Here is a 22,443-nt window from a genome sequence, read left to right as displayed (position 1 = left end):
GGCAGGCAGACAGACAGGGAGACAGACAGACAGACAGACAGGCAGGTAGGCAGGCAGACAGACAGACAGATAGGCAGACAGACAGGCAGATAGGCAGACAGACAGGCAGACAGACAGACAGGGAGACAGACAGACAGGCAGGCAGGCAGATAGACAGACAGGGAGACAGACAGACAGGGAGATAGACAGACAGGGAGACAGACAGACAGACAGACAGACAGGGAGACAGGCAGGGAGACAGACAGGCAGGGAGACAGACAGGCAGGGAGACAGACAGACAGGGAGACAGGCAGGGAGACAGACTCACTTGCCCACGAAGTTCTCCAGCACGGAGCTCTTCCCGGCGCTCTGCCCGCCCACCACCGCGATCTGCGGCAGGTCGAGGCTCGAGTTCTGGCCGATGGAGGCGAAGGCGTCCTGGAGCTGGTTCACCAGCGGGATGAGCTCCTCCATCCCCCGGTTCCCCATGGCGGAGAGACGGGCGGAGAGACAGACAGACAGGCGGAGAGACGGGTGGAGAGAGACAGACAGGTGGAGAAGCTGGAGGCTGCTGGTGGAGAATCAGTCAGACAGGCAGGCAGCAGTGAGACAGGCAGGGATGCAGCAGCTGATCCGTCTGTCGCTCCGTCCTCCTGTCTCACGTCATGGCGCTCTCCTCCTCGTGCAGCTGACGAATCGGATCGGTGGATCGATAATCAATCAGATATTAATACCGATGCTGATCCTCCAGCTGTGACCTTCAGCTCCTCTCTCCTCCTCTGCAGGGAGGACCAGCCCGCAACACCCCGCACACGTCCGGTCCGGACCTTCAAAATAAAAGCCCGGGACCGCCAGCACCGTTTGCAGAAATGCAAATTAGAAATAAATCCATAATAAACGCAGATCGCGTCACCTCGAGCCGATTATTACCGTTTAACTGGAACCGACCACTTTAATAAAGAGACGTTTTATTTTCAGGTTTGGACTGAATTCAGAAAATTAACTGTTTGAATGCTTTTCTGCTGTTTTCATGTAACGCACTTTGTATGAAACGAGCTGATGAACAATATATTCTAACATATATATATATATATATATTCTTTTAATATGTGGCAGTCCTTATTGTGTGTGCGCATCACTTCCTCACCTGCTCGCTGCTGTTGGTCCTGAACATCAGTCGGTTCCTGTTTGAGTCAAAATATTTTAGAAAACGGACTCTTTCTGTTGGTTTGTGTGACGTCATGAAGCGGGAAATGACACCTTATTGTGAAAGGTAGACCTGACTTCCGGTGTGTATTTACAATATTTATGATAAAGACATGAATAAACCATTTATTGATTAGTGACAGACTCAGCGATGCCAATCACATATCACCTGTCGTTAATGAGAGCCAATCATCGATCAGCTCGTGCTGCGTTCAGGTCCGATAGAATCTACTGTAATTTCCAATTTACAGACTTGTAAACTGTTGACCAGAAGCTCAGCAAGAGAAACAAATCAATCAAACAAATCAGTCAGAAACAAATCAATCAAACAAATCAGTCAGAAACAAATCAATCAAACAAATCAGTCAGAATCAGCTGTCTCACATTCAGTCGTTAGTAGTTTAATTGAAGTGAAACTGGTTCAACAGTTTTTAATGTTCGATCTCGACTTCGAGCTGAAATGAAGAAACTGAATAAAGACGACTTTATTGTGTCGTTACAATCCAACACTGGATCTCACACACACACACACACACACACACACACACACACTCATGTACAATCACACACACACACACACACACACACACACACACGTACACACTCACACACGTACACAAACACAGTAAATATACACATCCAGTGCTTCTGCGGCAGAAGAAATAAAACTCGTCCATCTTAAAGTTGTGTATCTGATCAGACCGAGGTCCTGCGACCTGTGGGGTCAGAGGTCAGGGAGGCGACCTGTGGGGTCGGAGGTCAGCTGTAGGGAGGTGACCTGTGGGGTCGGAGGTCAGCTGTAGGGAGGCGACCTGTGGGGTCGGAGGTCAGCAGCAGGAGGCACTCTGTGGGGTCGGAGGTCAGGTGTAGGGAGGTGACCTGTGGGGTCAGAGGTCAGCAGCAGGAGGCACTCTGTGGGGTCGGAGGTCAGAGGTCAGAGAGGCGACCTGTGGGGTCGGAGGTCAGCTGTAGGGAGGTGACCTGTGGGGTCAGAGGTCAGCAGCAGGAGGCACTCTGTGGGGTCGGAGGTCAGAGGTCAGAGAGGCGACCTGTGGGGTCGGAGGTCAGCTGTAGGGAGGCGACCTGTGGGGTCAGAGGTCAGCAGCAGGAGGCACTCTGTGGGGTCGGAGGTCAGAGGTCAGAGAGGCGACCTGTGGGGTCGGAGGTCAGCTGTAGGGAGGTGACCTGTGGGGTCGGAGGTCAGCAGCAGGAGGCACTCTGTGGGGTCGGAGGTCAGAGGTCAGAGAGGCGACCTGTGGGGTCGGAGGTCAGCTGTAGGGAGGTGACCTGTGGGGTCAGAGGTCAGCAGCAGGAGGCACTCTGTGGGGTCGGAGGTCAGAGAGGCGACCTGTGGGGTCAGAGGTCAGGGAGGCGACCTGTGGGGTCGGAGGTCAGGGAGGCGACCTGTGAGGTCAGAGGTCAGGGAGGCGACCTGTGGGGTCAGAGGTCAGCTGTAGGGAGGCGACCTGTGGGGTCGGAGGTCAGCTGTAGGGAGGCGACCTGTGGGGTCAGAGGTCAGCTGTAGGGAGGCGACCTGTGGGGTCAGAGGTCAGGAGGCGACCTGTGGGGTCAGAGGTCAGGGAGGCGACCTGTGAGGTCAGAGGTCAGGGAGGCGACCTGTGGGGTCGGAGGTCAGAGAGGCGACCTGTGGGGTCAGAGGTCAGAGAGGCGACCTGTGGGGTCGGAGGTCAGCTGTAGGGAGGCGACCTGTGGGGTCAGAGGTCAGAGAGGCGACCTGTGGGGTCAGAGGTCAGGGAGGCGACCTGTGGGGTCAGAGGTCAGGGAGGCGACCTGTGAGGTCAGCTGTAGGGAGGCGACCTGTGGGGTCAGAGGTCAGGAGGCGACCTGTGGGGTCGGAGGTCAGGAGGCGACCTGTGAGGTCAGAGGTCAGGGGAGGCGACCTGTGGGGTCAGAGGTCAGCTGTAGGGGAGGCGACCTGTGGGGTCGGAGGTCAGCTGTAGGGGAGGCGACCTGTGGGGTCGGAGGTCAGCTGTAGGGAGGCGACCTGTGGGGTCAGAGGTCAGGAGGCGACCTGTGAGGTCAGAGGTCAGGAGGCGACCTGTGAGGTCAGAGGTCAGGAGGCGACCTGTGGGGTCGGAGGTCAGCTGTAGGGAGGCGACCTGTGGGGTCAGAGGTCAGAGAGGCGACCTGTGGGGTCAGAGGTCAGAGAGGCGACCTGTGGGGTCGGAGGTCAGCTGTAAGGGAGGCGACCTGTGGGGTCAGAGGTCAGAGAGGCGACCTGTGGGGTCAGAGGTCAGAGAGGCGACCTGTGGGGTCGGAGGTCAGCTGTAGGGAGGTGACCTGTGGGGTCGGAGGTCAGCAGCAGGAGGCACTCTGTGGGGTCGGAGGTCAGAGGTCAGAGAGGCGACCTGTGGGGTCGGAGGTCAGCTGTAGGGAGGTGACCTGTGGGGTCAGAGGTCAGCAGCAGGAGGCACTCTGTGGGGTCGGAGGTCAGAGAGGCGACCTGTGGGGTCAGAGGTCAGGGAGGCGACCTGTGGGGTCGGAGGTCAGGGAGGCGACCTGTGAGGTCAGAGGTCAGGAGGCGACCTGTGGGGTCAGAGGTCAGCTGTAGGGAGGCGACCTGTGGGGTCGGAGGTCAGCTGTAGGGAGGCGACCTGTGGGGTCAGAGGTCAGCTGTAGGGAGGCGACCTGTGGGGTCAGAGGTCAGGAGGCGACCTGTGGGGTCAGAGGTCAGGAGGCGACCTGTGAGGTCAGAGGTCAGGAGGCGACCTGTGGGGTCGGAGGTCAGAGAGGCGACCTGTGGGGTCAGAGGTCAGAGAGGCGACCTGTGGGGTCGGAGGTCAGCTGTAGGGAGGCGACCTGTGGGGTCAGAGGTCAGAGAGGCGACCTGTGGGGTCAGAGGTCAGGAGGCGACCTGTGGGGTCAGAGGTCAGGAGGCGACCTGTGAGGTCAGCTGTAGGGGAGGCGACCTGTGGGGTCAGAGGTCAGGAGGCGACCTGTGGGGTCGGAGGTCAGGAGGCGACCTGTGAGGTCAGAGGTCAGGGAGGCGACCTGTGGGGTCAGAGGTCAGCTGTAGGGAGGCGACCTGTGGGGTCGGAGGTCAGCTGTAGGGAGGCGACCTGTGGGGTCGGAGGTCAGCTGTAGGGAGGCGACCTGTGGGGTCAGAGGTCAGGGAGGCGACCTGTGAGGTCAGAGGTCAGGGAGGCGACCTGTGAGGTCAGAGGTCAGGAGGCGACCTGTGGGGTCGGAGGTCAGCTGTAGGGAGGCGACCTGTGGGGTCAGAGGTCAGAGAGGCGACCTGTGGGGTCAGAGGTCAGAGAGGCGACCTGTGGGGTCGGAGGTCAGCTGTAGGGAGGCGACCTGTGGGGTCAGAGGTCAGAGAGGCGACCTGTGGGGTCAGAGGTCAGAGAGGCGACCTGTGGGGTCGGAGGTCAGCTGTAGGGGAGGCGACCTGTGGGGTCAGAGGTCAGAGAGGCGACCTGTGGGGTCAGAGGTCAGGAGGCGACCTGTGGGGTCAGAGGTCAGGAGGCGACCTGTGGGGTCGGAGGTCAGAGGTCAGAGAGGCGACCTGTGGGGTCGGAGGTCAGCTGTAGGAGGCGACCTGTGGGGTCGGAGGTCAGGAGGCGACCTGTGAGGTCAGAGGTCAGGAGGCGACCTGTGGGGTCGGAGGTCAGCTGTAGGGAGGCGACCTGTGGGGTCAGAGGTCAGAGAGGCGACCTGTGGGGTCAGAGGTCAGAGAGGCGACCTGTGGGGTCAGAGGTCAGGGAGGCGACCTGTGGGGTCGGAGGTCAGAGGTCAGAGAGGCGACCTGTGGGGTCGGAGGTCAGAGGTCAGAGAGGCGACCTGTGGGGTCAGAGGTCAGAGAGGCGACCTGTGGGGTCGGAGGTCAGCTGTAGGGAGGCGACCTGTGGGGTCAGAGGTCAGAGAGGCGACCTGTGGGGTCAGAGGTCAGGAGGCGACCTGTGGGGTCAGAGGTCAGGAGGCGACCTGTGGGGTCGGAGGTCAGAGGTCAGAGAGGCGACCTGTGGGGTCGGAGGTCAGCTGTAGGGAGGCGACCTGTGGGGTCGGAGGTCAGGGAGGCGACCTGTGAGGTCAGAGGTCAGGGAGGCGACCTGTGGGGTCGGAGGTCAGCTGTAGGGAGGCGACCTGTGGGGTCAGAGGTCAGAGAGGCGACCTGTGGGGTCAGAGGTCAGGGAGGCGACCTGTGGGGTCGGAGGTCAGAGGTCAGAGAGGCGACCTGTGGGGTCGGAGGTCAGAGGTCAGAGAGGCGACCTGTGGGGTCAGAGGTCAGAGAGGCGACCTGTGGGGTCGGAGGTCAGCTGTAGGGAGGCGACCTGTGGGGTCAGAGGTCAGCTGTAGGGAGGCGACCTGTGGGGTCGGAGGTCAGCTGTAGGGAGGCGACCTGTGGGGTCAGAGGTCAGAGGTCAGGGAGGCGACCTGTGGGGTCAGAGGTCAGGGAGGCGACCTGTGGGGTCGGAGGTCAGCTGTAGGGAGGCGACCTGTGAGGTCAGAGGTCAGGGAGGCGACCTGTGGGGTCGGAGGTCAGAGGTCAGCTGCAGGAGGCGCTCTGTATTTTCCTCTCGATGTTTCGAACAAAAGGGTCCAAATGAACGTTAATGTAACTTTCTGTTTAACTTTCGATGACATCACTCACCGCGGCGAACTCTGCTCACTTGAACTCGTTTATTAAACGGCGTGTTTCCAGCGCCGCGACAGACTGCCGGCCTCAGTATCGGCCGCTCCGCGCCGTAAACCGCTGACCGGCCTGAAGAATAATCTGTGCTTACGCAGGTCGTGTAGAGGCGTCAGCATTAAAGCGACGGCGGCCAGTTAAACTGCAGCCGCTTTAAATAAAACTCACAGGTTTAAAAAAAAAATCACATCTGGTTTGAAAACGAGACGAACAAGTTCAGTTTCAACTGATGAAGAATTCAATAAAACAATACAGACTTTAAACAGACGGATTAGTCTCTACATTTATTTCCACAAAGTGAAAAGTCATATTTAAACATAAACATGAAACACAATGAGAAACGTATTCAGACTCTTCGATTCAAACCTCAGAACTTTATTTAAATTCTCAAAGTTTCCAAAGATCCAAAACCCGTCAGGTTTTTATTTCTTTTTAAAAAGTTTCTCTTTGTTTTTATTGTCCTTTATCCATTTTATTATTTCATGTTTTCACACTTTAAACTCTCTCTATATAAACTGTATATAAATATATTTTCACACAGTTTCACTGTTTACATTTCTGCTGTCGACCTGTACAAAAGGAGCGGTACTAATAAAGTTTGATTGATCGTCTGTTTCAGTTTTTATTGACATGAACAAATGGGACATCATGACATCATCAGCGAGGTCACAGTCATTCGTTCATCTTCGGGATCAAACAGTTCAATAAACAGAAAACTCCACTCGGTCCTCACAACAGCTGCAAAACACTGAAACATTAGTGGCAACAGGCGACCTGACGGTGAAAGGTCAGAGGTCAACGCGTCAGCATCACGTGACCCGGAGCTGCAGCGACGTCACGGCTGCTTTTCATTACGCTAACTTCTGCTTCCCCCTCGCCCCCTCCTCCCCCCTCCCTCCTGAGGGTTCAATGCACCTGGAGGAGCGAGGAAACGCAGGTGTCCTACGCCGAAGTCTTTCATCGGGTGGCATGACGTAAAGATGCCGCACCTCCGTGTGTACAGACAGTCACGTGGTGAGCTGCGATGTAACGGCCGTCTCCTGGTGTGCGACAAATCGGACACTTTAAAAGGATCGTTTACCTGTTGAGGCGACACGTCGTGGCGTTCCTGAGGAGACGGGGAGGCGAGTAGAGAAACAGCCCGAGTGAAAACAACAAGTAGCACTGACCCGTACGGGAATTACAAGATTTAAAAGGATTAAATGATTAAAATCAGCCACAGTAATAATATTACTGATAATCAGCTGTGTTAAATTACGTACGCGGCGGCGGCCTGCTCAGCGGCGGCGGCCTGCTCAGCGGCGGCGGCCTCCGAGCGGCCCAGCCTACACCACCCTGATGTAGGACAAAATGAGTAAACTACATTTAAAGTGAATGGAAGCAGCTAACGAGTCAGCCGTCTCGCTTCCTCTACATGCGCAGCACCGATCGGGCAGGATGTTTACGGACGTAGCGCCGCCGCCAATCACATCGTTCACCAGCTCCGACCAGCTGAGCAGCTTCTCGACATCTGGCTGTCGGCAGTCACAAACAGGAAGTGCTCTACTGACAACATGTCTGTCAACCCTGAAACGTCAGTTTAACGCTGCCTCGACCGGCAAGTATTTGTTTATTTTACCGCCATCTGCAAACGCCCGCTATTCTTTATTACATTCATTTGCATTTGTTTAAAATGTGTCATTACCAAAAACTAAAAACAGGTTTTAAACAGGCTGAAGATGTCTGGCCCGTCTACACTTCCTGGATTTAAAATCCGGCCCAGCTGAATTTCTAATTGAATAGCTCTGCTGTAAAGGTGTGAAACGGTTCTTAAATAAGACATTCGGACCAGTCGGTCTGACAGGTGACACAGCTGCTGCTACACAGCTGCTGCGCAGGTGACAGAGCTGCTGCAGGTGACACAGCTGCTGCGCACGTGACACAGCTGCTGCTGCAGCTGCTGCTGCAGGTGACACAGCTGCTGCGCACGTGACACAGCTGCTGCTGCAGGTGACACAGCTGCTGCAGCTGCTGCAGGTGACACAGCTGCTGCTGCAGGTGACACAGCTGCTGCTGCAGGTGACACAGCTGCTGCTGCAGGTGACACAGCTGCTGCTGCAGCTGCTGCTGCAGGTGACACTGCTGCTGCAGGTGACACAGCTGCTGCTGCAGCTGCTGCTGCAGGTGACACTGCTGCTGCAGGTGACACAGCTGCTGCTGCAGCTGCTGCTGCAGGTGACACAGCTGCTCCGTCATCGCGTCTCTCTCGCACATCTTCGCTGGGAGGAGCGAGGACGCGAGGAAAGGAAGCCAGGAGACACGTTAGCGTAATGAAAAGCACCCCCAGACCAGGTCTCGGTATCAGACCTCCTGCAGGTCTTGCCTCCTGTTCGTACGGACCGTGTAGAGAATCCACAGTGTGAAGTTAACACGAAGCAGTCCGAGCTCATCGTCCACTGCAGCTCAGAGAAACAAAGACATTTAGTCCAGCAGTCTGAAACTCGATGTGCTGAACTCCAGATGAACTTCAGGACTGTGGTCCGGTCCTCTGCCAGTGATTATGAGCAGGATATGTGTTCGTATGCGAGTGATGCTTAAAGCGTTAAAAACTGTCAACCTGTCCTTTAAGTTCTGTTTCATCATCACTGTGTGGCTCCACCCCTCAATTATTATCCAATCAGTTCCCTGGAATCATCTTTAAACCCCCACCGTTCGTCTCTCTGCTCTCACCGCAGTTTATCCTCCACCTGAGTCCAGGTCCGGCTGATCTTTATACATTTATTCATTAATTCATTAATTCTGAATTAATTAATAAATCTGAATTATAGTGAACTCTGAAACTGTAATAAACAACTAAACTGGCGTGCGGGTGCAGGCTCTGATGTCACTGACTGATGATGATGATGAAGCAGTTTTATGTCAGACTGTAGAATCGGGACGAAGTGAGACGGTTCATTAAGGCAGAGACGCTGAGACGTTCAGGGTCGCCTCGGAAACACTGCAGCTGCAGCTCACACGGGCTTCAATCAGGTTCTCAACTAACGTCAAAAGGTTACAAATCTTCAGGTGGAACGACTGAAGATGATCAACAGGTTCTGAGAGTCCAGGTGGACAGCTGAACCCGGTCCATACAGGCGTACCTGTCCCCAGTTACTCGGGTGGATCTGTCTCAGCTGTACCTGTCAGTGTCCTCAGGGCGGAGATCACATGTACCAGGCGTACCTAAATGTGTACCTGTCCCAGGTGGTCCAGGTGTGTTAGTTCTGGTCCAGGGGCAGTTTGACGAAGGCGATGGCAGCAAGCTCCTTACAGAACTCCTCAAGGATGATGAGTCCTCTCAGCAGGGTCAGGTGCTCCAGCCTGAGGACACATCCACAGGTCAACACAGGTCAACTGCACACCAGGTGGAGGTCAGACAGCAGGTTACCTGCCGGGACCACCTGTCTGTCTTCACCTGATCATTACATCATTATTTCAGCAGGTAAGTCTCAAATAGTGCAGACACGTGATGACCTTATAGACCATGATGCATTGCTGCAGGTTAAACTGCCCAACAGGATATAAAGCAGTTAAAATGAGCTGAACCTGAAACATCAGATATAATAAACACTGACAGGAAGCGTTTTACTGCACAGGGACGACTTTAAGTAACTTTAGCTGATTATACTTTTATACTTTTACTGCAGTGAGGTTTGACTGCAGGACTTTTACTGTATTTTAAAGTTGGTGTTAGTACTTTTGCTTAAGTAACGGACCTGACTACTTCTTCCACCTCTGGTTAGCAGTTAGCTCACCCACAGCCGACCTGCACCTGTGTTACCGGCCGAGCCTCCCCCTTTAAGGAAGGTGGCCTTGTGGGTAACCAGCGGCGCTGTTGTGAAAGTGTTAGCTGAGCTCCGGCTGCAGAGTAACAGTCACTGGACGGCTGTTTGTCGCCACAGAAAAGAAACAGTCCCTGTTTGAGTAACGGTGCTTATGTAACGTCGTCTTGTGCTCTTCACAGCGGAGTTGCTCCAGACTGTGAACAGGTAGCTAGCAGTTAGCTAGCAGCTTCGAATAACTTTAATTTAGTTAAGACGGTGTAGTCCCTCATTCGTCCAGGAGTGTTCTATCGTAGAAAAGGTTTCAGTCGTAGTCATCTGGACACTGTTTTCAGAATCAAGACGTTTCGGCTCCCATCCGGAAGTCATTCTCAATTGTGAAAAAATTGGACGGGAACTGGAAATTTAAGCTAATCTGAGTTGCATAAGCCCCGCCCTCAGGGAGGAGTCTACCTGAGTATCTGTTAATAGCTAGTTTCACCTGAAACTGACCTAATAGTTTCAAGATGGCCCAGTAATCAGTAATCAGGCCTATTGTTCTCTGGCTGCATCTACGTCATCACTGTTAAGTGCCTGATTAGCATGTGATTGGCGTGACCAAGGTGATAATAATTTAGTTAAAGTCGACTAAAACAGCATAAAACCGGAGGTCTACGTTACGGTTTGGGGCTGCGGAGCTGGAGCCGCGAGTAGAAAGGAAAGTTAGCTGCTAACTGGTGATACGAGTAAATCAACCTGCTTCCTCCAATGAGGTCAGATTTCCAAATGGACTTGATGAGCCAGCCAACCAGCAAGCAGATACCGCACACGGCCACAGACACCAGGTACGACAGACAGACAGACAGGTAGTTACCCAGTGTTGTGGTTCAGTCCCAGCAGGTGTCTCCTGGCATTCAACAGTCTGTCTGTCAGGTTGGAAACCTGCTGGATCCTCTGCATCAACTCTCCCATCAACTGAGACACAGACAGGCAGAGTGATAAATACCTGAGACAGGTAACTCAATTTAATTTATATACTTTTCTAGATTGGACGTCACAGAGCGTTTTACAATAAAAGACACAGACAGGCTGATATCGGACTGCTCTGACCTGGAGCAGTGAGACAGGTACATGTCTGTCTTACCCTGATGAGGACAGAGAAGAGCGACCTGGAGCAGTGAGACAGGTGTACGTAGGGGTTGAGCAGGTATTCGTGCAGCAGTGGGTGGTTGAAGGCCGACAGTCTGGACAGAACTGCAGTCAACTGCAGGTTCAACTCGTACGGCTGAAAACACACAAGGTCATCAATGAGACCCATAATGCACCTGAGACAGGTGTACAGGTGAGTCCCGAGTCATCACACAGGACGGACAGGCGTGTCTACCTGCTCCAGGACGCGTCCCAGTCGGTCGAACAAAACTTTCAGCAGGTGACCTTCGAAGAACTCCTCCGCCTCACCTGAGGAGGAGGAGGTGGGAGGAGGAAGACCGAGCGGCCAATCCCACGACTGAGAGAGAGACTGACACTCTGTCACCTGAGGAGGAGGAGGAGGAGGAGGAGGGGGAGAGGAAGACTACCGTGAGTACACGTCTGTCTTTGTCAGTCAGTCTGGGCCTCGCACAGGGCTCAGACCAGCTCTTCGTACGAGGATCAACGAGTTATCACGTTACGATGTCGACGACTCGACACGAGTCCGAAGCTGTCTGAAATATATCCGGAACTGTTGTCATAGCAACAAGTCCTTAAACCCGAACCTGCAGAAACGCAGCTTGTTGACAGTCCGCTGGATCCGGACCAAGACGTTTTTACTGTGAACCTCCAACAGGAAGTCATTTCAGATACAAGCGTCTCCTGTCGGACTTTGAGATGAGAACGTGCGGCTTGTTCAATCGCTGTGATCAGAAACCATTTTCAGAGCGAAGCGTTACCGTTAACGCACAGCCTTCGTCCCGCGAGTCCGACAACTGTGATCAAATATACAACCAAATAAAAGTTTGTCCACCAAAAAAATAACCAAATGTATTTTGAGAAACGGAGCAAAAAGACAAAAACTCAACTAAAAGAACATTTCGTTTGACATTAAAATGGAAATCTGTCATTTGAACGTTGAAACGTATTAAATTAAATTCAGAACTTGTTTGTTTTAAGCTGCTTTTTTTATGATTATTGATGATTATCACTGAAAAGTCTCCACCAATCACACACCAGCAGTCTGAACACATTAACACTCTCAGCCAATCAAATGAGTGCTCATCACGTTTCAACTCTCTACTCAGTTTGCCTTTATTTCAAAATAAAAGCGCACTGTTCAGGATTAACAAATCAATCCTCAAACTGCTTTCAAAGAACCAGATTAGATGAGAACACACAGGATTATTTCAGCCTGATTACAGCGAGCTAGCCTGGATTAGTTAAACCACATGCGAAGAGCAGGGACCTGGTTTTAGGGTTCAGTTTAGAACCAGGTTTGGGTTCAGTTTAGGGTAAGAAGTTAAACTGGTTTCAGAACAAAAGGTGTGTGAAAAGTGTGAAGACAAGCAGGGAGTAAACAGACTCCTTCCGAATGTAAACGATCACAGTGGTTTTTATTCAGGTTGTGGATCAGAGAAACACATTTAATCTTTCCTCCGTTCTTCTCTACAGTCAGACGACCGCCATCACAACTTCCTCTTCCTGTTAACAACAGAGTCGCTCCGGATGTGTGTCGGAAACGTTCAGCTGAACTAAACTTTAATCTGATTTAACAAATCTGTGCAGCTGTTCTGCTTCACACGTCACGTCCTCGTGCTTCTGACGTCAAAGTCCTGGTTTCAGTTAGTGGCCAAGCAATACATTATGTTAATGCGGGTCCTGACAAGTATAGCGATACAAACACGTGTGTGTGTGTGTGTGTGTGTGTGTGTGTGTGTGTGTTCTGACCAGCGTGTGAGCGTCGTGGACGTACGACTCGTATCCTCCCTCCTGCAGCAGGTGAGCTGATCGAACCTGAACAGGAACTAAACACAGGAAACTACGCACACACACACACACACACACACACACACACACACGCACACACACGCACACACACAGACGCACGCACACACACACACACACACACACACACACACACGTCAGTCTGAAATCCCCAAAAAACAGAAAAAACTCCACGTTGAGCTCTACAGCTGAAGACCATGTGAAACATGACCTTCAGTAAGAGGACCTTGAGTGGAAGTGTTGAGGTTTGTGTTCCAATGCAAAGAATAAAAGTGATAAATAAACACTGATTAACATCAAACTGTAAAAAGCTTCATCACTGAGACACAGACTCGATGCTTCAGCTCTGATGCAACACGACGACGACGTGCGATTGGCTCAAACCAGCGGCGAAAAATAAAACTACAAACAAGGGGGGTTAGTGATGTGGGCGGGGTCAGACAGGTGTGGGCGGGGTCAGACAGGTGTGTGCGTGTGTTACCTGTTGACGACATCAGCAGCTGATTCCAGTCCAGAGGGAGGAGGAGGAGGAGCAGAGGAGGAAGAGGAGGACAGAGTGGGAGGAGGAGGAGGAGGAAGAGGGAGCAGCTGACTGTCTGACAACAAGCCGCCAGAGAAGAAGAACGGGTCCTCCTCCAGATCACTGAAACACACAAACATGTTTATTATATATAATATTAGTGTCCATCTGCTTCAGTACGACGAATTCCACAACGCGTTCGTGTCGTCGGCCAATAGGAGCGCAGAGCGCTGTGACACAGAGGAAAGCTCGCAGTCGTGTTCTGAACACAAGACAGCCAGAATCAAACACACCGCATCGGACGCCATGTTTGTTTACATTCTTGTTTGCGATGACATCACGTTGTTAAAGAGCTACGATTGGTCGGGGACCAACGTGTAGTCTGTCGTGTATCTCGGCCGTAACACACAGAAAGATCGCGGAGTCCGAACACGACAAACAAAACCAAAGATCTGAACCAAACTCTGCGAGAGAAATGAACACAGGTGTCACAGTAATTCGGGGAGTGACCTGCTCCTCCATCTTATACCGACCTCAGTCTGTCGCTCCCCAAAACACTGTGTTTAAAGCTGCCTGAAGTCTTTCTGCTGTCGTCTGTAAAACATGCAGTGATCATATAAAACCTGCAGGTGGCTCCACAAACCTCGTTACCAATTAGAAGCCGGAGTGCAGAACTTTTGTCTCCCCCTTCTGGCAGTGAGAGTAATTACACAAACGCTGATGATGTACGCCTGCAGTGAGGCCGGCCCTGGCGTTTCCACTGTTCCAAGACCGCAGTCCGTTACTCAGGTAGAGTAAGTCTAATAGCTTCTCAGCCTACAGTCTTTTATCTGGAGCATCAGACACTTTTCTCGGACGCTTCTTCGGTTTTACTGCTAGCTGCTGCAGCCTGCGGTCGCTCCAGAGCCGTGCAGTTTCAACATATACACAACAAATGGACCTTTGTTTTTTGTTTTTTTTTACAGCAGTGGCGGATCGCGGAGCTCTCTCATGGCTCTGGTTGGCTCCCTGCTTCCCGTCTGGCGAACCAATCATTGAATGGTTGGTGTAAAACGCATCATTACCAGTGCGCCACAGACACCAGATTTAAAAACTCTGTTTACTGCGAAATACGGTGGCGGTGACAGGGTTAATGAGCCCCGTGTGAACTCGTTTGGCAACAAGAGCGCGAATGTAACGGACGTTCATTTATATGTAGAAGTCCCTCCAGCTTTCAGAAGGTGAAATACTGTATGTTTATTATTGTTAACGGTGTTGTTGTACTGAAGGTGTTTCTATTTGTTTGTCCTTTACATCCATGAGGTGGTCAGAATATTAGGAACCCCTCTGAACATAACGCAGTCCAGTACAACACCGTCACTAACGTATTTAATCATCTGAGAGACGCACTGCTGTTAGGAGCACTGAGAAATATGATTTCATTTGTAAATTAACTGAATCTTGAACAGTGATGTCATGTAGTGATGTCACGTCCTGTAGTGATGTCACGTAGTGGGATTGACTCACTCGCTCTCCTCGTCGGTCTCGGCGTGTCTATCGTCCTGTCCTGCAGCAGGTGGAGACAGGTAACTACGACTCTGCAGGAAACTCAACACCAGGACGTCCAAAATGTCCCTGTGAGGCTTCTGTAGTAACTCCTCCACCAGAGACAGAGACGCCATGCTGATCTGAGGACAGCGAGACAAACATAGACTGGTTTGTGAGGCAACATGAATCAGTATCATTTATGATTGATCACCTTTATTCACTCTCTGCCCCGTCTCTCTCTCGTGGAGTCCCACAGGGCTCCATCTTAGGTCCTGTTTTATTTCCATTGTTTCTGCTTCCACTACAGGTTAAATGTAACATCGTCAACTGGACGTCCCCTTTAAACCAGGTGGAGCTCATGACCTTCAGCTGGACTGGACTTGATCTACCGCAGACAGGTTAGCTGCAGTGTGTTTGTCCCTGCAGGGCTCCTGTAGCTGGACTCACCTGGTCAGAGATGTGGTCGCAGCGCTGCAGCAGCAGGTGTGTCAGTGTGTGTGACCTCAGCAGGAAGTGAACCAGCTGATCCAGCAGAGAGGAGGACTGGACGAGTCTGACAGCAGCACAGAGGAGGGAGGTGGAGACCAGCACCACCTGCTCACACCTGAACCACACAAACACACCTGCACATCAGAGACAGGACAGCATCACATCTAATAATAATAATAATAATAATAATAATAATAATAATGATATAAGAAGAATCTGTGTTTGTGGTGAAACCGGTTTGACTTCAGTTTAAATGTGCAGTAAGTAAACAGATAATCCAGTTTAACATGAAACCAGCTGAGACTGAGATGTGTAGACTCACGTGTGCTGCAGCTGAGGCTGAACAACATCCAGCAACCAGAGCTGATGAACGCACTGAGCTAGCTTCACTGCTAACACCTGCTAACACACACACAGTCAGGTGACTAACCACGCAGGTGAGAGAAAGCTGACAGTAGTATCGGCAGTACTATCAGTAGTATAATCAGTGTGTAGGTGTGTGTGTGTGTGTACCTCAGGTGCTTCTCTCATCAGGTGATCCAGGAAGTCAAACCAGGAGAAGAAGTTGGTCATGTGATCAGAAGCAGCAGACTCTGACCTGAGATCAGAGCTGCGGCGAGAGAACTGAGAACTGAGAACAGAAATGAGTACTGCAGTTATCATCAGTACACACTCATACTACTACTGCAGTACCGCCGTCATGACACGCCCTCTGCTGGCTGTCACATGACAGGAAACAAACACCTCATGCTGAAGTTACCATGGTTACCGCCATTAATGATGCTCACAGTGGTGGTGTACAAACAGGTGAGCTGCACCTGTGTGCCTGGCTGCAGACGGATCTGACTGTGGTTTTCACGTGACATTAGCTATTGATTATTGATTACTGATGTGTTTCTGTGTCATGAAGGCAGCAGGTGTGTTTTTATCTGAGGCTGCAGAATCTTTTGAACACATCTCAAAACTAATCTTTTTTTTAAAAGCTTAGCACGGCTAAGCTGTTAGCACACAATTATCTGTTTCATCATCATCATCATTATTATTATTATTATTATTATTATTATTATTATGTTCCATTTGTGTGATTTTATTTGCCTCCTGAAATGTTTTAATCCTGGTTCAACCATGTGAAGCACTTTGTAACTTTGTTTTTAAAAGTGCTGCATACACTTTTTATTATTATTATTATAATATACTACTGACAATATTAATTATTATTATTATTATTATTACTGAGTAGACCTGCACAAAACATGTAGACTGTATACGGGCTGGAAACACTATCAACAAGTAGTTCACTAGCTGTTACATACATCTTACGACACATCATCAGCGATGTAACTTGGGGTCATCGGGCGTTTCGGGTCTTTCAACAATCATACACCCTCGCCCATCAGGCGACCCAGCCAGGGTTGACCAGGCTCTAGCTTGTGTCCAAGTGGCCTGTGTAATCCACAGATCTGGATCCATAAGCACCTGGATGCCTTCTCTGCAGCCTCTGTGCAGTCCTGTGATGCCAAGGAGCTCGACTGGCCAGCAAAGCCTCTGCAGCGCCCGCCTTCCCTGCTTCCGCCACTCGCCAACCAGGTCCTCATACTTGGCTCTCTTCCTCTCGTAGGCCTCCTCCATCCGGTCTTCCCAGGGAACAGGACCACTTGTCTTGATGTTTTAGACATCCGGACCATGTCTGGCCTTAGGCCTCACTCAGTTTATCACTTTAAGCTTTGCTTAATATTTCTATCACATCATATACGAAAATAAAAATAACCTGCAACTATTTTAATAATCGATTAATCGTTTCAATCATTTTTCAAGCAAATATGTCAAAAGTTCTCAGATGTTTTCTGCTTTTCTCTGTTCTGTATCTCGGTGAACTGAACTGACTATTAGACAACAGATATCTGAAGACGTCACCTCGGACGTTAGGACACACCAACAATCGCTGTACGGATGTGATAGGAATATTATTCAGGGCCTGATACGATAAACTGAGTGAACTACATTTATTTCCTTATGTTTCAGTACTTGTTGAGTGTGCTGGGTGTGTGTATGTGTTTAGTGTGTGTTCACTTTGTCGTTTACCTCCACGGTGTATGCGGCCAGCTCTGCACCTCTCCGGGATCCAGACTCTCCAGAGGCAGCAGGGAGTAAAGCTCCAGCAGCCTCCCAGCCAGCAGCTCTCCCAGTTGGGTCTGAGAACACAGAATCTCCCCTGAAGATCCAGACTGGAGACCAGACAGCAGCAGGAGGCTCTCGTAGGCCTTCAGACACACTGAACTCCTCTGTGGGGACACACAGTGGACCGCGATCAAACACTACGACCACAACACAACAACAACAACATGACAACAACACGACCACAACAACATGACAACAACACGACCACAACAACAATACAACAACAACAACATGACAACAACACGACCACAACAACAATACAACAACAACATGACCACAACAACAACAACAACAACAACAACACGACCACAACAACAACAACACGACCACAACAACAATACAACAACAACATGACCACAACAACAACAACATGACCACAACAACAACAACACGACCACAACAACAACAACACGACCACAACAACAATACAACACGACCACAACACAACAACAACAACATGACAACAACACGACCACAACAACAATACAACAACAACACGACCACAACAACAACAACACGACCACAACAACAATACAACAACAACATGACAACAACACGACCACAACAACAATACAACACGACCACAACACGACAACAACAACATGACAACAACACGACCACAACAACATGACAACAACACGACCACAACAACAACAACACGACCACAACAACAACCACAACAACAACCACAACAACAACACGACCACAACAACAACCACAACAACACGACCACAACAACAACAACAACACGACCACAACAACAACCACAACAACAACACGACCACAACAACAACCACAACAACACGACCACAACAACAACCACAACAACAACAACACGACCACAACAACAACAACACGACCACAACAACAACACGACCACAACAACAACAACACGACCACAACAACAACAACCACAACAACAACAACAACAATGCGACAACAACAACAACAACGCGACAACAACAACCACAACGCGACAACAACAACCACAACGCGACAACAACAACAACAACAACAACGCACCACAACAACAACAACAACACGACCACAACAACAACAACAACAACAACACACAACACAACAACAACAACACGACGACCACAACACAACAACACGACCACAACAACAACAACACGACCACAACAACAACAACACGACCACAACAACAACAACAACAACCACAACAAACACACACAACAACAACAACAACAACAACAACGACAACAACAACAACAACGCGACAACAACAACCACAACAACACGACCACAACAACAACAACAACAACACGACCACAACACAACAACATGACAACAACACGACCACAACAACACGACCACAACACGACAACAACAACACGACCACAACACGACCACAACAACAATACAACACGACCACAACAACAATACAACACGACCACAACAACAATACAACAACAACATGACAACAACACGACCACAACAACAATACAACACGACCACAACAACAATACAACAACAACACGACCACAACACAACACAACAACAACACGACCACAACAACAATACAACACAACAACAACACGACCACAACAACAATACAACAACACGACCACAACACAACAACACGACCACAACAACAATACAACAACAACACGACCACAACAACACGACAACAACAACAACATGACAACAACAACACGACCACAACAACAACACGACCACAACAACAACACAACAACGACACGACCACAACAACAACACGACAACATGACAACAACACGACAACATGACCACAACAACAACAACATGACAACAACAACACGACCATAACAACAACAACATGACCACAACATGACAACAACAACAACAACATGACAACAACAACACGACCATAACAACACGACCACAACAACAACATGACCACAACAACACGACAACAACAACAACACAACAACAACACGACCACAACAACAACAACAACACGACCACAACAACAACAACACGACAACAACCACAACAACAACCACAACAACATGATATATAAAGAAATCCTGTGTATCTTATTATAGTTGAATAATGGTGAATTTCTCGTCTATTTACTTTATTGATTCTCTCACTACATTCACATTATATTGCTTCTAGTTATTGACGAGGTCTCAGATGTTTATGTAACTGATGTTCGGACTCTCAGCTGAGTTAAATCCGATTACTGCAGGAAGTCATTAGACTTTTTAAGGATCTGTTCTCACGTCCTTTACATTAACCGTAACAATTATTGATTATTGGTTTGTTATGATTGGAAACAATCACTGACTAAATAAAGATGTGATTCATGTATCAGTGAGCTGTACTGGTTAGTCGTTGGTAACCAGTTAACTGACCTGACTCTTGGTGAGCTGCAGCAGAGCCGACAGCAGACCAGACTCTGATTGGACCGGGCTGCTAGTAGATGAATCTGATTGGCTGGAGGGCAGTTGTGGCTCTGTGCTGTAACTGGAGCCTTGTGTGCAGAGCTGTGATTGGTCAGACGCTGGTGTCCTGGCTGCTGGTTGGTCCAGAATCTGAAAACATTGAGAAACACAAAGCTGCAGTCAGAAGGACAGTTTACAGGAAGTCACAGAAACTCACTTCCTGCTAGATCAGATCCATATTTAATAAAATGTATTCAGCTTGTACTCCAATAGAATAGTTTGTATTATTGATCAGTCAGATATTCAGACTGCTAGGGTTCAACATCACGTTATTGTAAGAATCCTCATCTCAAACGTTTTGTGTCGCTTCGTGTTACTTAAACAATTAAATAAGCAATATTCATATTGTAGAGTAGAACTATCACAGATTGTATGAAGTGTATGAGACCCATCTGTAATATCAGCTGAATATATTCTATAAAACGTCACGTTGTTGATCCGACATCTGACAGCAGAGGAGAGCCGCCAGGCGTTTCCCATCATGCACTGCGGTCCTGCAGTCAGTGCCGAGCAGCTTGATCTCGTGAGATCATCGTTGTTTATGTTTTTATGATGTCAGAGCGAGCCGGGATCAAGTTGGACAGAAATCTACCCAGCATGCCTTGTGCAGCTAGTGAAGCTGGTTAGGTCATTGAAGGCGGTCTGACGGTTCTTAGTTCAGGCAGTGAGACTTGTTAAGACGTGTAGGTAACGGACCTGGGTGACAGTAAGGTTAGTGAAGCTGTTGTTTACCTCTAAGACGTATCTGAGCGTGTGCGGATCCTGTTTGACTCTGGAGCAGACAACCAATAGGAACTGAGCTTCCTCCTTCTCAGTGTGGGAACCAGGAAGTGCACAGAGACGAATCAGCTTCTAGGGGCGGAGCAGAGGTGATGTCAGACAGGGAGATCGTCAGAACAGTGATAGTGGAGTCACATGACTAACAGCAGAGGCGGTGGGCGATGTGGAGACCCCGAGCATCGTGCTTCTGTATACCGATATCATGCTTCAACAGACTGAGGGAGGCACTAAAGCCTCATTATAACACGGTGACCTGATTTGACTCTTTCCGCGGTTACAGCATCATGTGTTTCAGATTAAATCATGCGTTTCTTCTGATGACGTCTGATGGCGTTTGGTGATTTAAATCAGAAGCTCACAGTGACATCCAGACTGTGGAGGTCGGGTTTCGGCGAACAAACATCTCTGCTTCACTGTAAATGTTCTTCTGTTTCAAACTGTACAGAGACGCCAGGTCCAGGTGCGTTTACCTGAACAGGTCTGTAGACGCTGACCAGCTCCAGGAGAGGCTTCTGCATTTGAGACAACAACTTAGAGAAGAACAGCAAGACCTGCTGCACCATACCTGGAGGATACTGAGGAGGAGAGGGGGAGAAAGGGGGAGGTGGAGGAGAAAGGAGGAGGTGTAAACATGTGTAAAATAAAGACAGAGTAGAATCATCTTGTATCAGAGCCTGTTGGTACCTGAGCTTTCCCCAGAGTGCACAGAGTCTCCAACAGTTTGTGCTGCAGCAGATACTCGACACAAGAGCCAGTCTGCTCCACACCCTGCATATCAATACATCAATCAATACATCGATCAATACATCAATCAGTACATCAATCAGTACATCGATCAGTACATCAACTGATAAACTCACCTTATCCATCTGATGGTTCAACACTATCGTCTGTTTCTTTGGAGTTGGTTTTATTGTTTGTAACGTTTTAGCTACTTTAGTTCTTCTGTGTGTGATCGTTTAAATAAACCTCGACCTTTTATATCATCTCTGCTTCTTGAGTAATATTTGATTTGTGTCTTCAGTGCGTCTCTGCTGCTGGAACCGCAGATCAGTAAAGTCCGATCTGATCCGAGTCCGTCCACATGAAACCCCGTCTGTTTCAGGGTTTCACAGAAACTCGAATCGATGACGGGGCTGCTCGGTGGGAGCCGGGCTGCACTCCGTCAGAACGAGTTCGTGCCTGTTTCTATCGGTTCGGCCGACTTATTAAAGAAACCCAAACCTGATTTCAACAAAGATAACGTCACAGGCTGCGAGACTGGTTTACATTCGTAACAGTCAGACGACAGGGACGTCACTGCAGGACGAGATGCAGAACAGACGACGGGGACGTCACTGCGGGACGAGATGCAGAACAGACACGGGACGTCACGTCAGATGCAGAACAGGCAGGACGGGACGTCATGCAGACGCAGATGCAGAACAGACGGCGGGACATCACTGCGGGGCGAGATGCAGAACAGGCAGAACGTCACTGCGGGACGAGATGCAGAACGTCACGGGACGCACTGGGGGCGAGATGCAGAACAGACGACGGGGACGTCACTGCGGGACGAGATGCAGAACAGACGACGGGGACGTCACTGCGGGACGAGATGCAGAACAGACGACGGGGACGTCACTGCAGGACGAGATGCAGAACAGACGACGGGAGCGCAACAACGCGACAGAACTACAGTTTAAAGGTGAATACACACACAAATGTTTTGTCACATGTTCAGGTGTGTGTGTGAGTTCAGGTGTGTGTGTTACCTGTTGTTTCTCCTCATACACCAGGATGTCCAACATCTGTCTGAGACGCCAGGGGATCTCTGTCTGTCTGACAGGACGACTGATCATCTACACACACACACACACACACACACACACACACACACACACACACACACACACAGAGCAGGTG

The 22,443-nt window shown here is 50.0% G+C and overlaps 2 protein-coding genes across 5 annotated transcripts in view; both read right to left on the bottom strand.

Moving 5' to 3' along the window:
• Positions 1-809, bottom strand: part of LOC122875994 (dynamin-1-like) — a 33,248-nt gene extending 32,439 nt beyond the window's left edge. For 2 of the 3 annotated variants that reach the window (XM_044195765.1, XM_044195764.1), the window contains exon 1: positions 308-808. In XM_044195765.1, coding sequence (XP_044051700.1) covers positions 308-468 — 161 coding nt within the window. In that variant the 5' untranslated portion in view covers positions 469-808. Of the gene's footprint in view, positions 1-307 lie in introns of all 3 variants that reach the window. The other variant, XM_044195766.1, reaches the window with a different exon arrangement.
• Positions 810-7,925: 7,116 nt separating this feature from the next.
• fhip2b (FHF complex subunit HOOK interacting protein 2B) overlaps positions 7,926-22,443 on the bottom strand; it is a 17,246-nt gene continuing 2,728 nt past the window's right edge. The window contains exons 3-18 of one of the 2 annotated variants that reach the window (XM_044195779.1): positions 22,293-22,379; positions 21,223-21,306; positions 21,009-21,113; positions 20,491-20,610; positions 19,669-19,848; positions 17,213-17,412; positions 15,644-15,761; positions 15,453-15,532; positions 15,089-15,245; positions 14,621-14,781; positions 13,076-13,237; positions 12,538-12,628; positions 11,003-11,152; positions 10,763-10,903; positions 10,493-10,593; positions 7,926-9,178 (exon numbers count right to left, since the gene is read on the bottom strand). In XM_044195779.1, coding sequence (XP_044051714.1) covers positions 9,076-9,178; positions 10,493-10,593; positions 10,763-10,903; positions 11,003-11,152; positions 12,538-12,628; positions 13,076-13,237; positions 14,621-14,781; positions 15,089-15,245; positions 15,453-15,532; positions 15,644-15,761; positions 17,213-17,412; positions 19,669-19,848; positions 20,491-20,610; positions 21,009-21,113; positions 21,223-21,306; positions 22,293-22,379 — 2,040 coding nt within the window. In that variant the 3' untranslated portion in view covers positions 7,926-9,075. The remainder of the gene's footprint in view (positions 9,179-10,492; positions 10,594-10,762; positions 10,904-11,002; positions 11,153-12,537; positions 12,629-13,075; positions 13,238-14,620; positions 14,782-15,088; positions 15,246-15,452; positions 15,533-15,643; positions 15,762-17,212; positions 17,413-19,668; positions 19,849-20,490; positions 20,611-21,008; positions 21,114-21,222; positions 21,307-22,292; positions 22,380-22,443) is intronic. The other variant, XM_044195780.1, reaches the window with a different exon arrangement.

Source organism: Siniperca chuatsi, linkage group LG5, assembly GCF_020085105.1.
Source record: "Siniperca chuatsi isolate FFG_IHB_CAS linkage group LG5, ASM2008510v1, whole genome shotgun sequence".
NCBI lineage: Eukaryota > Metazoa > Chordata > Actinopteri > Centrarchiformes > Sinipercidae > Siniperca > Siniperca chuatsi.
Note: the sequence above shows the minus strand (reverse complement) of the source record. Positions and strands in the feature narration are given on the sequence as shown.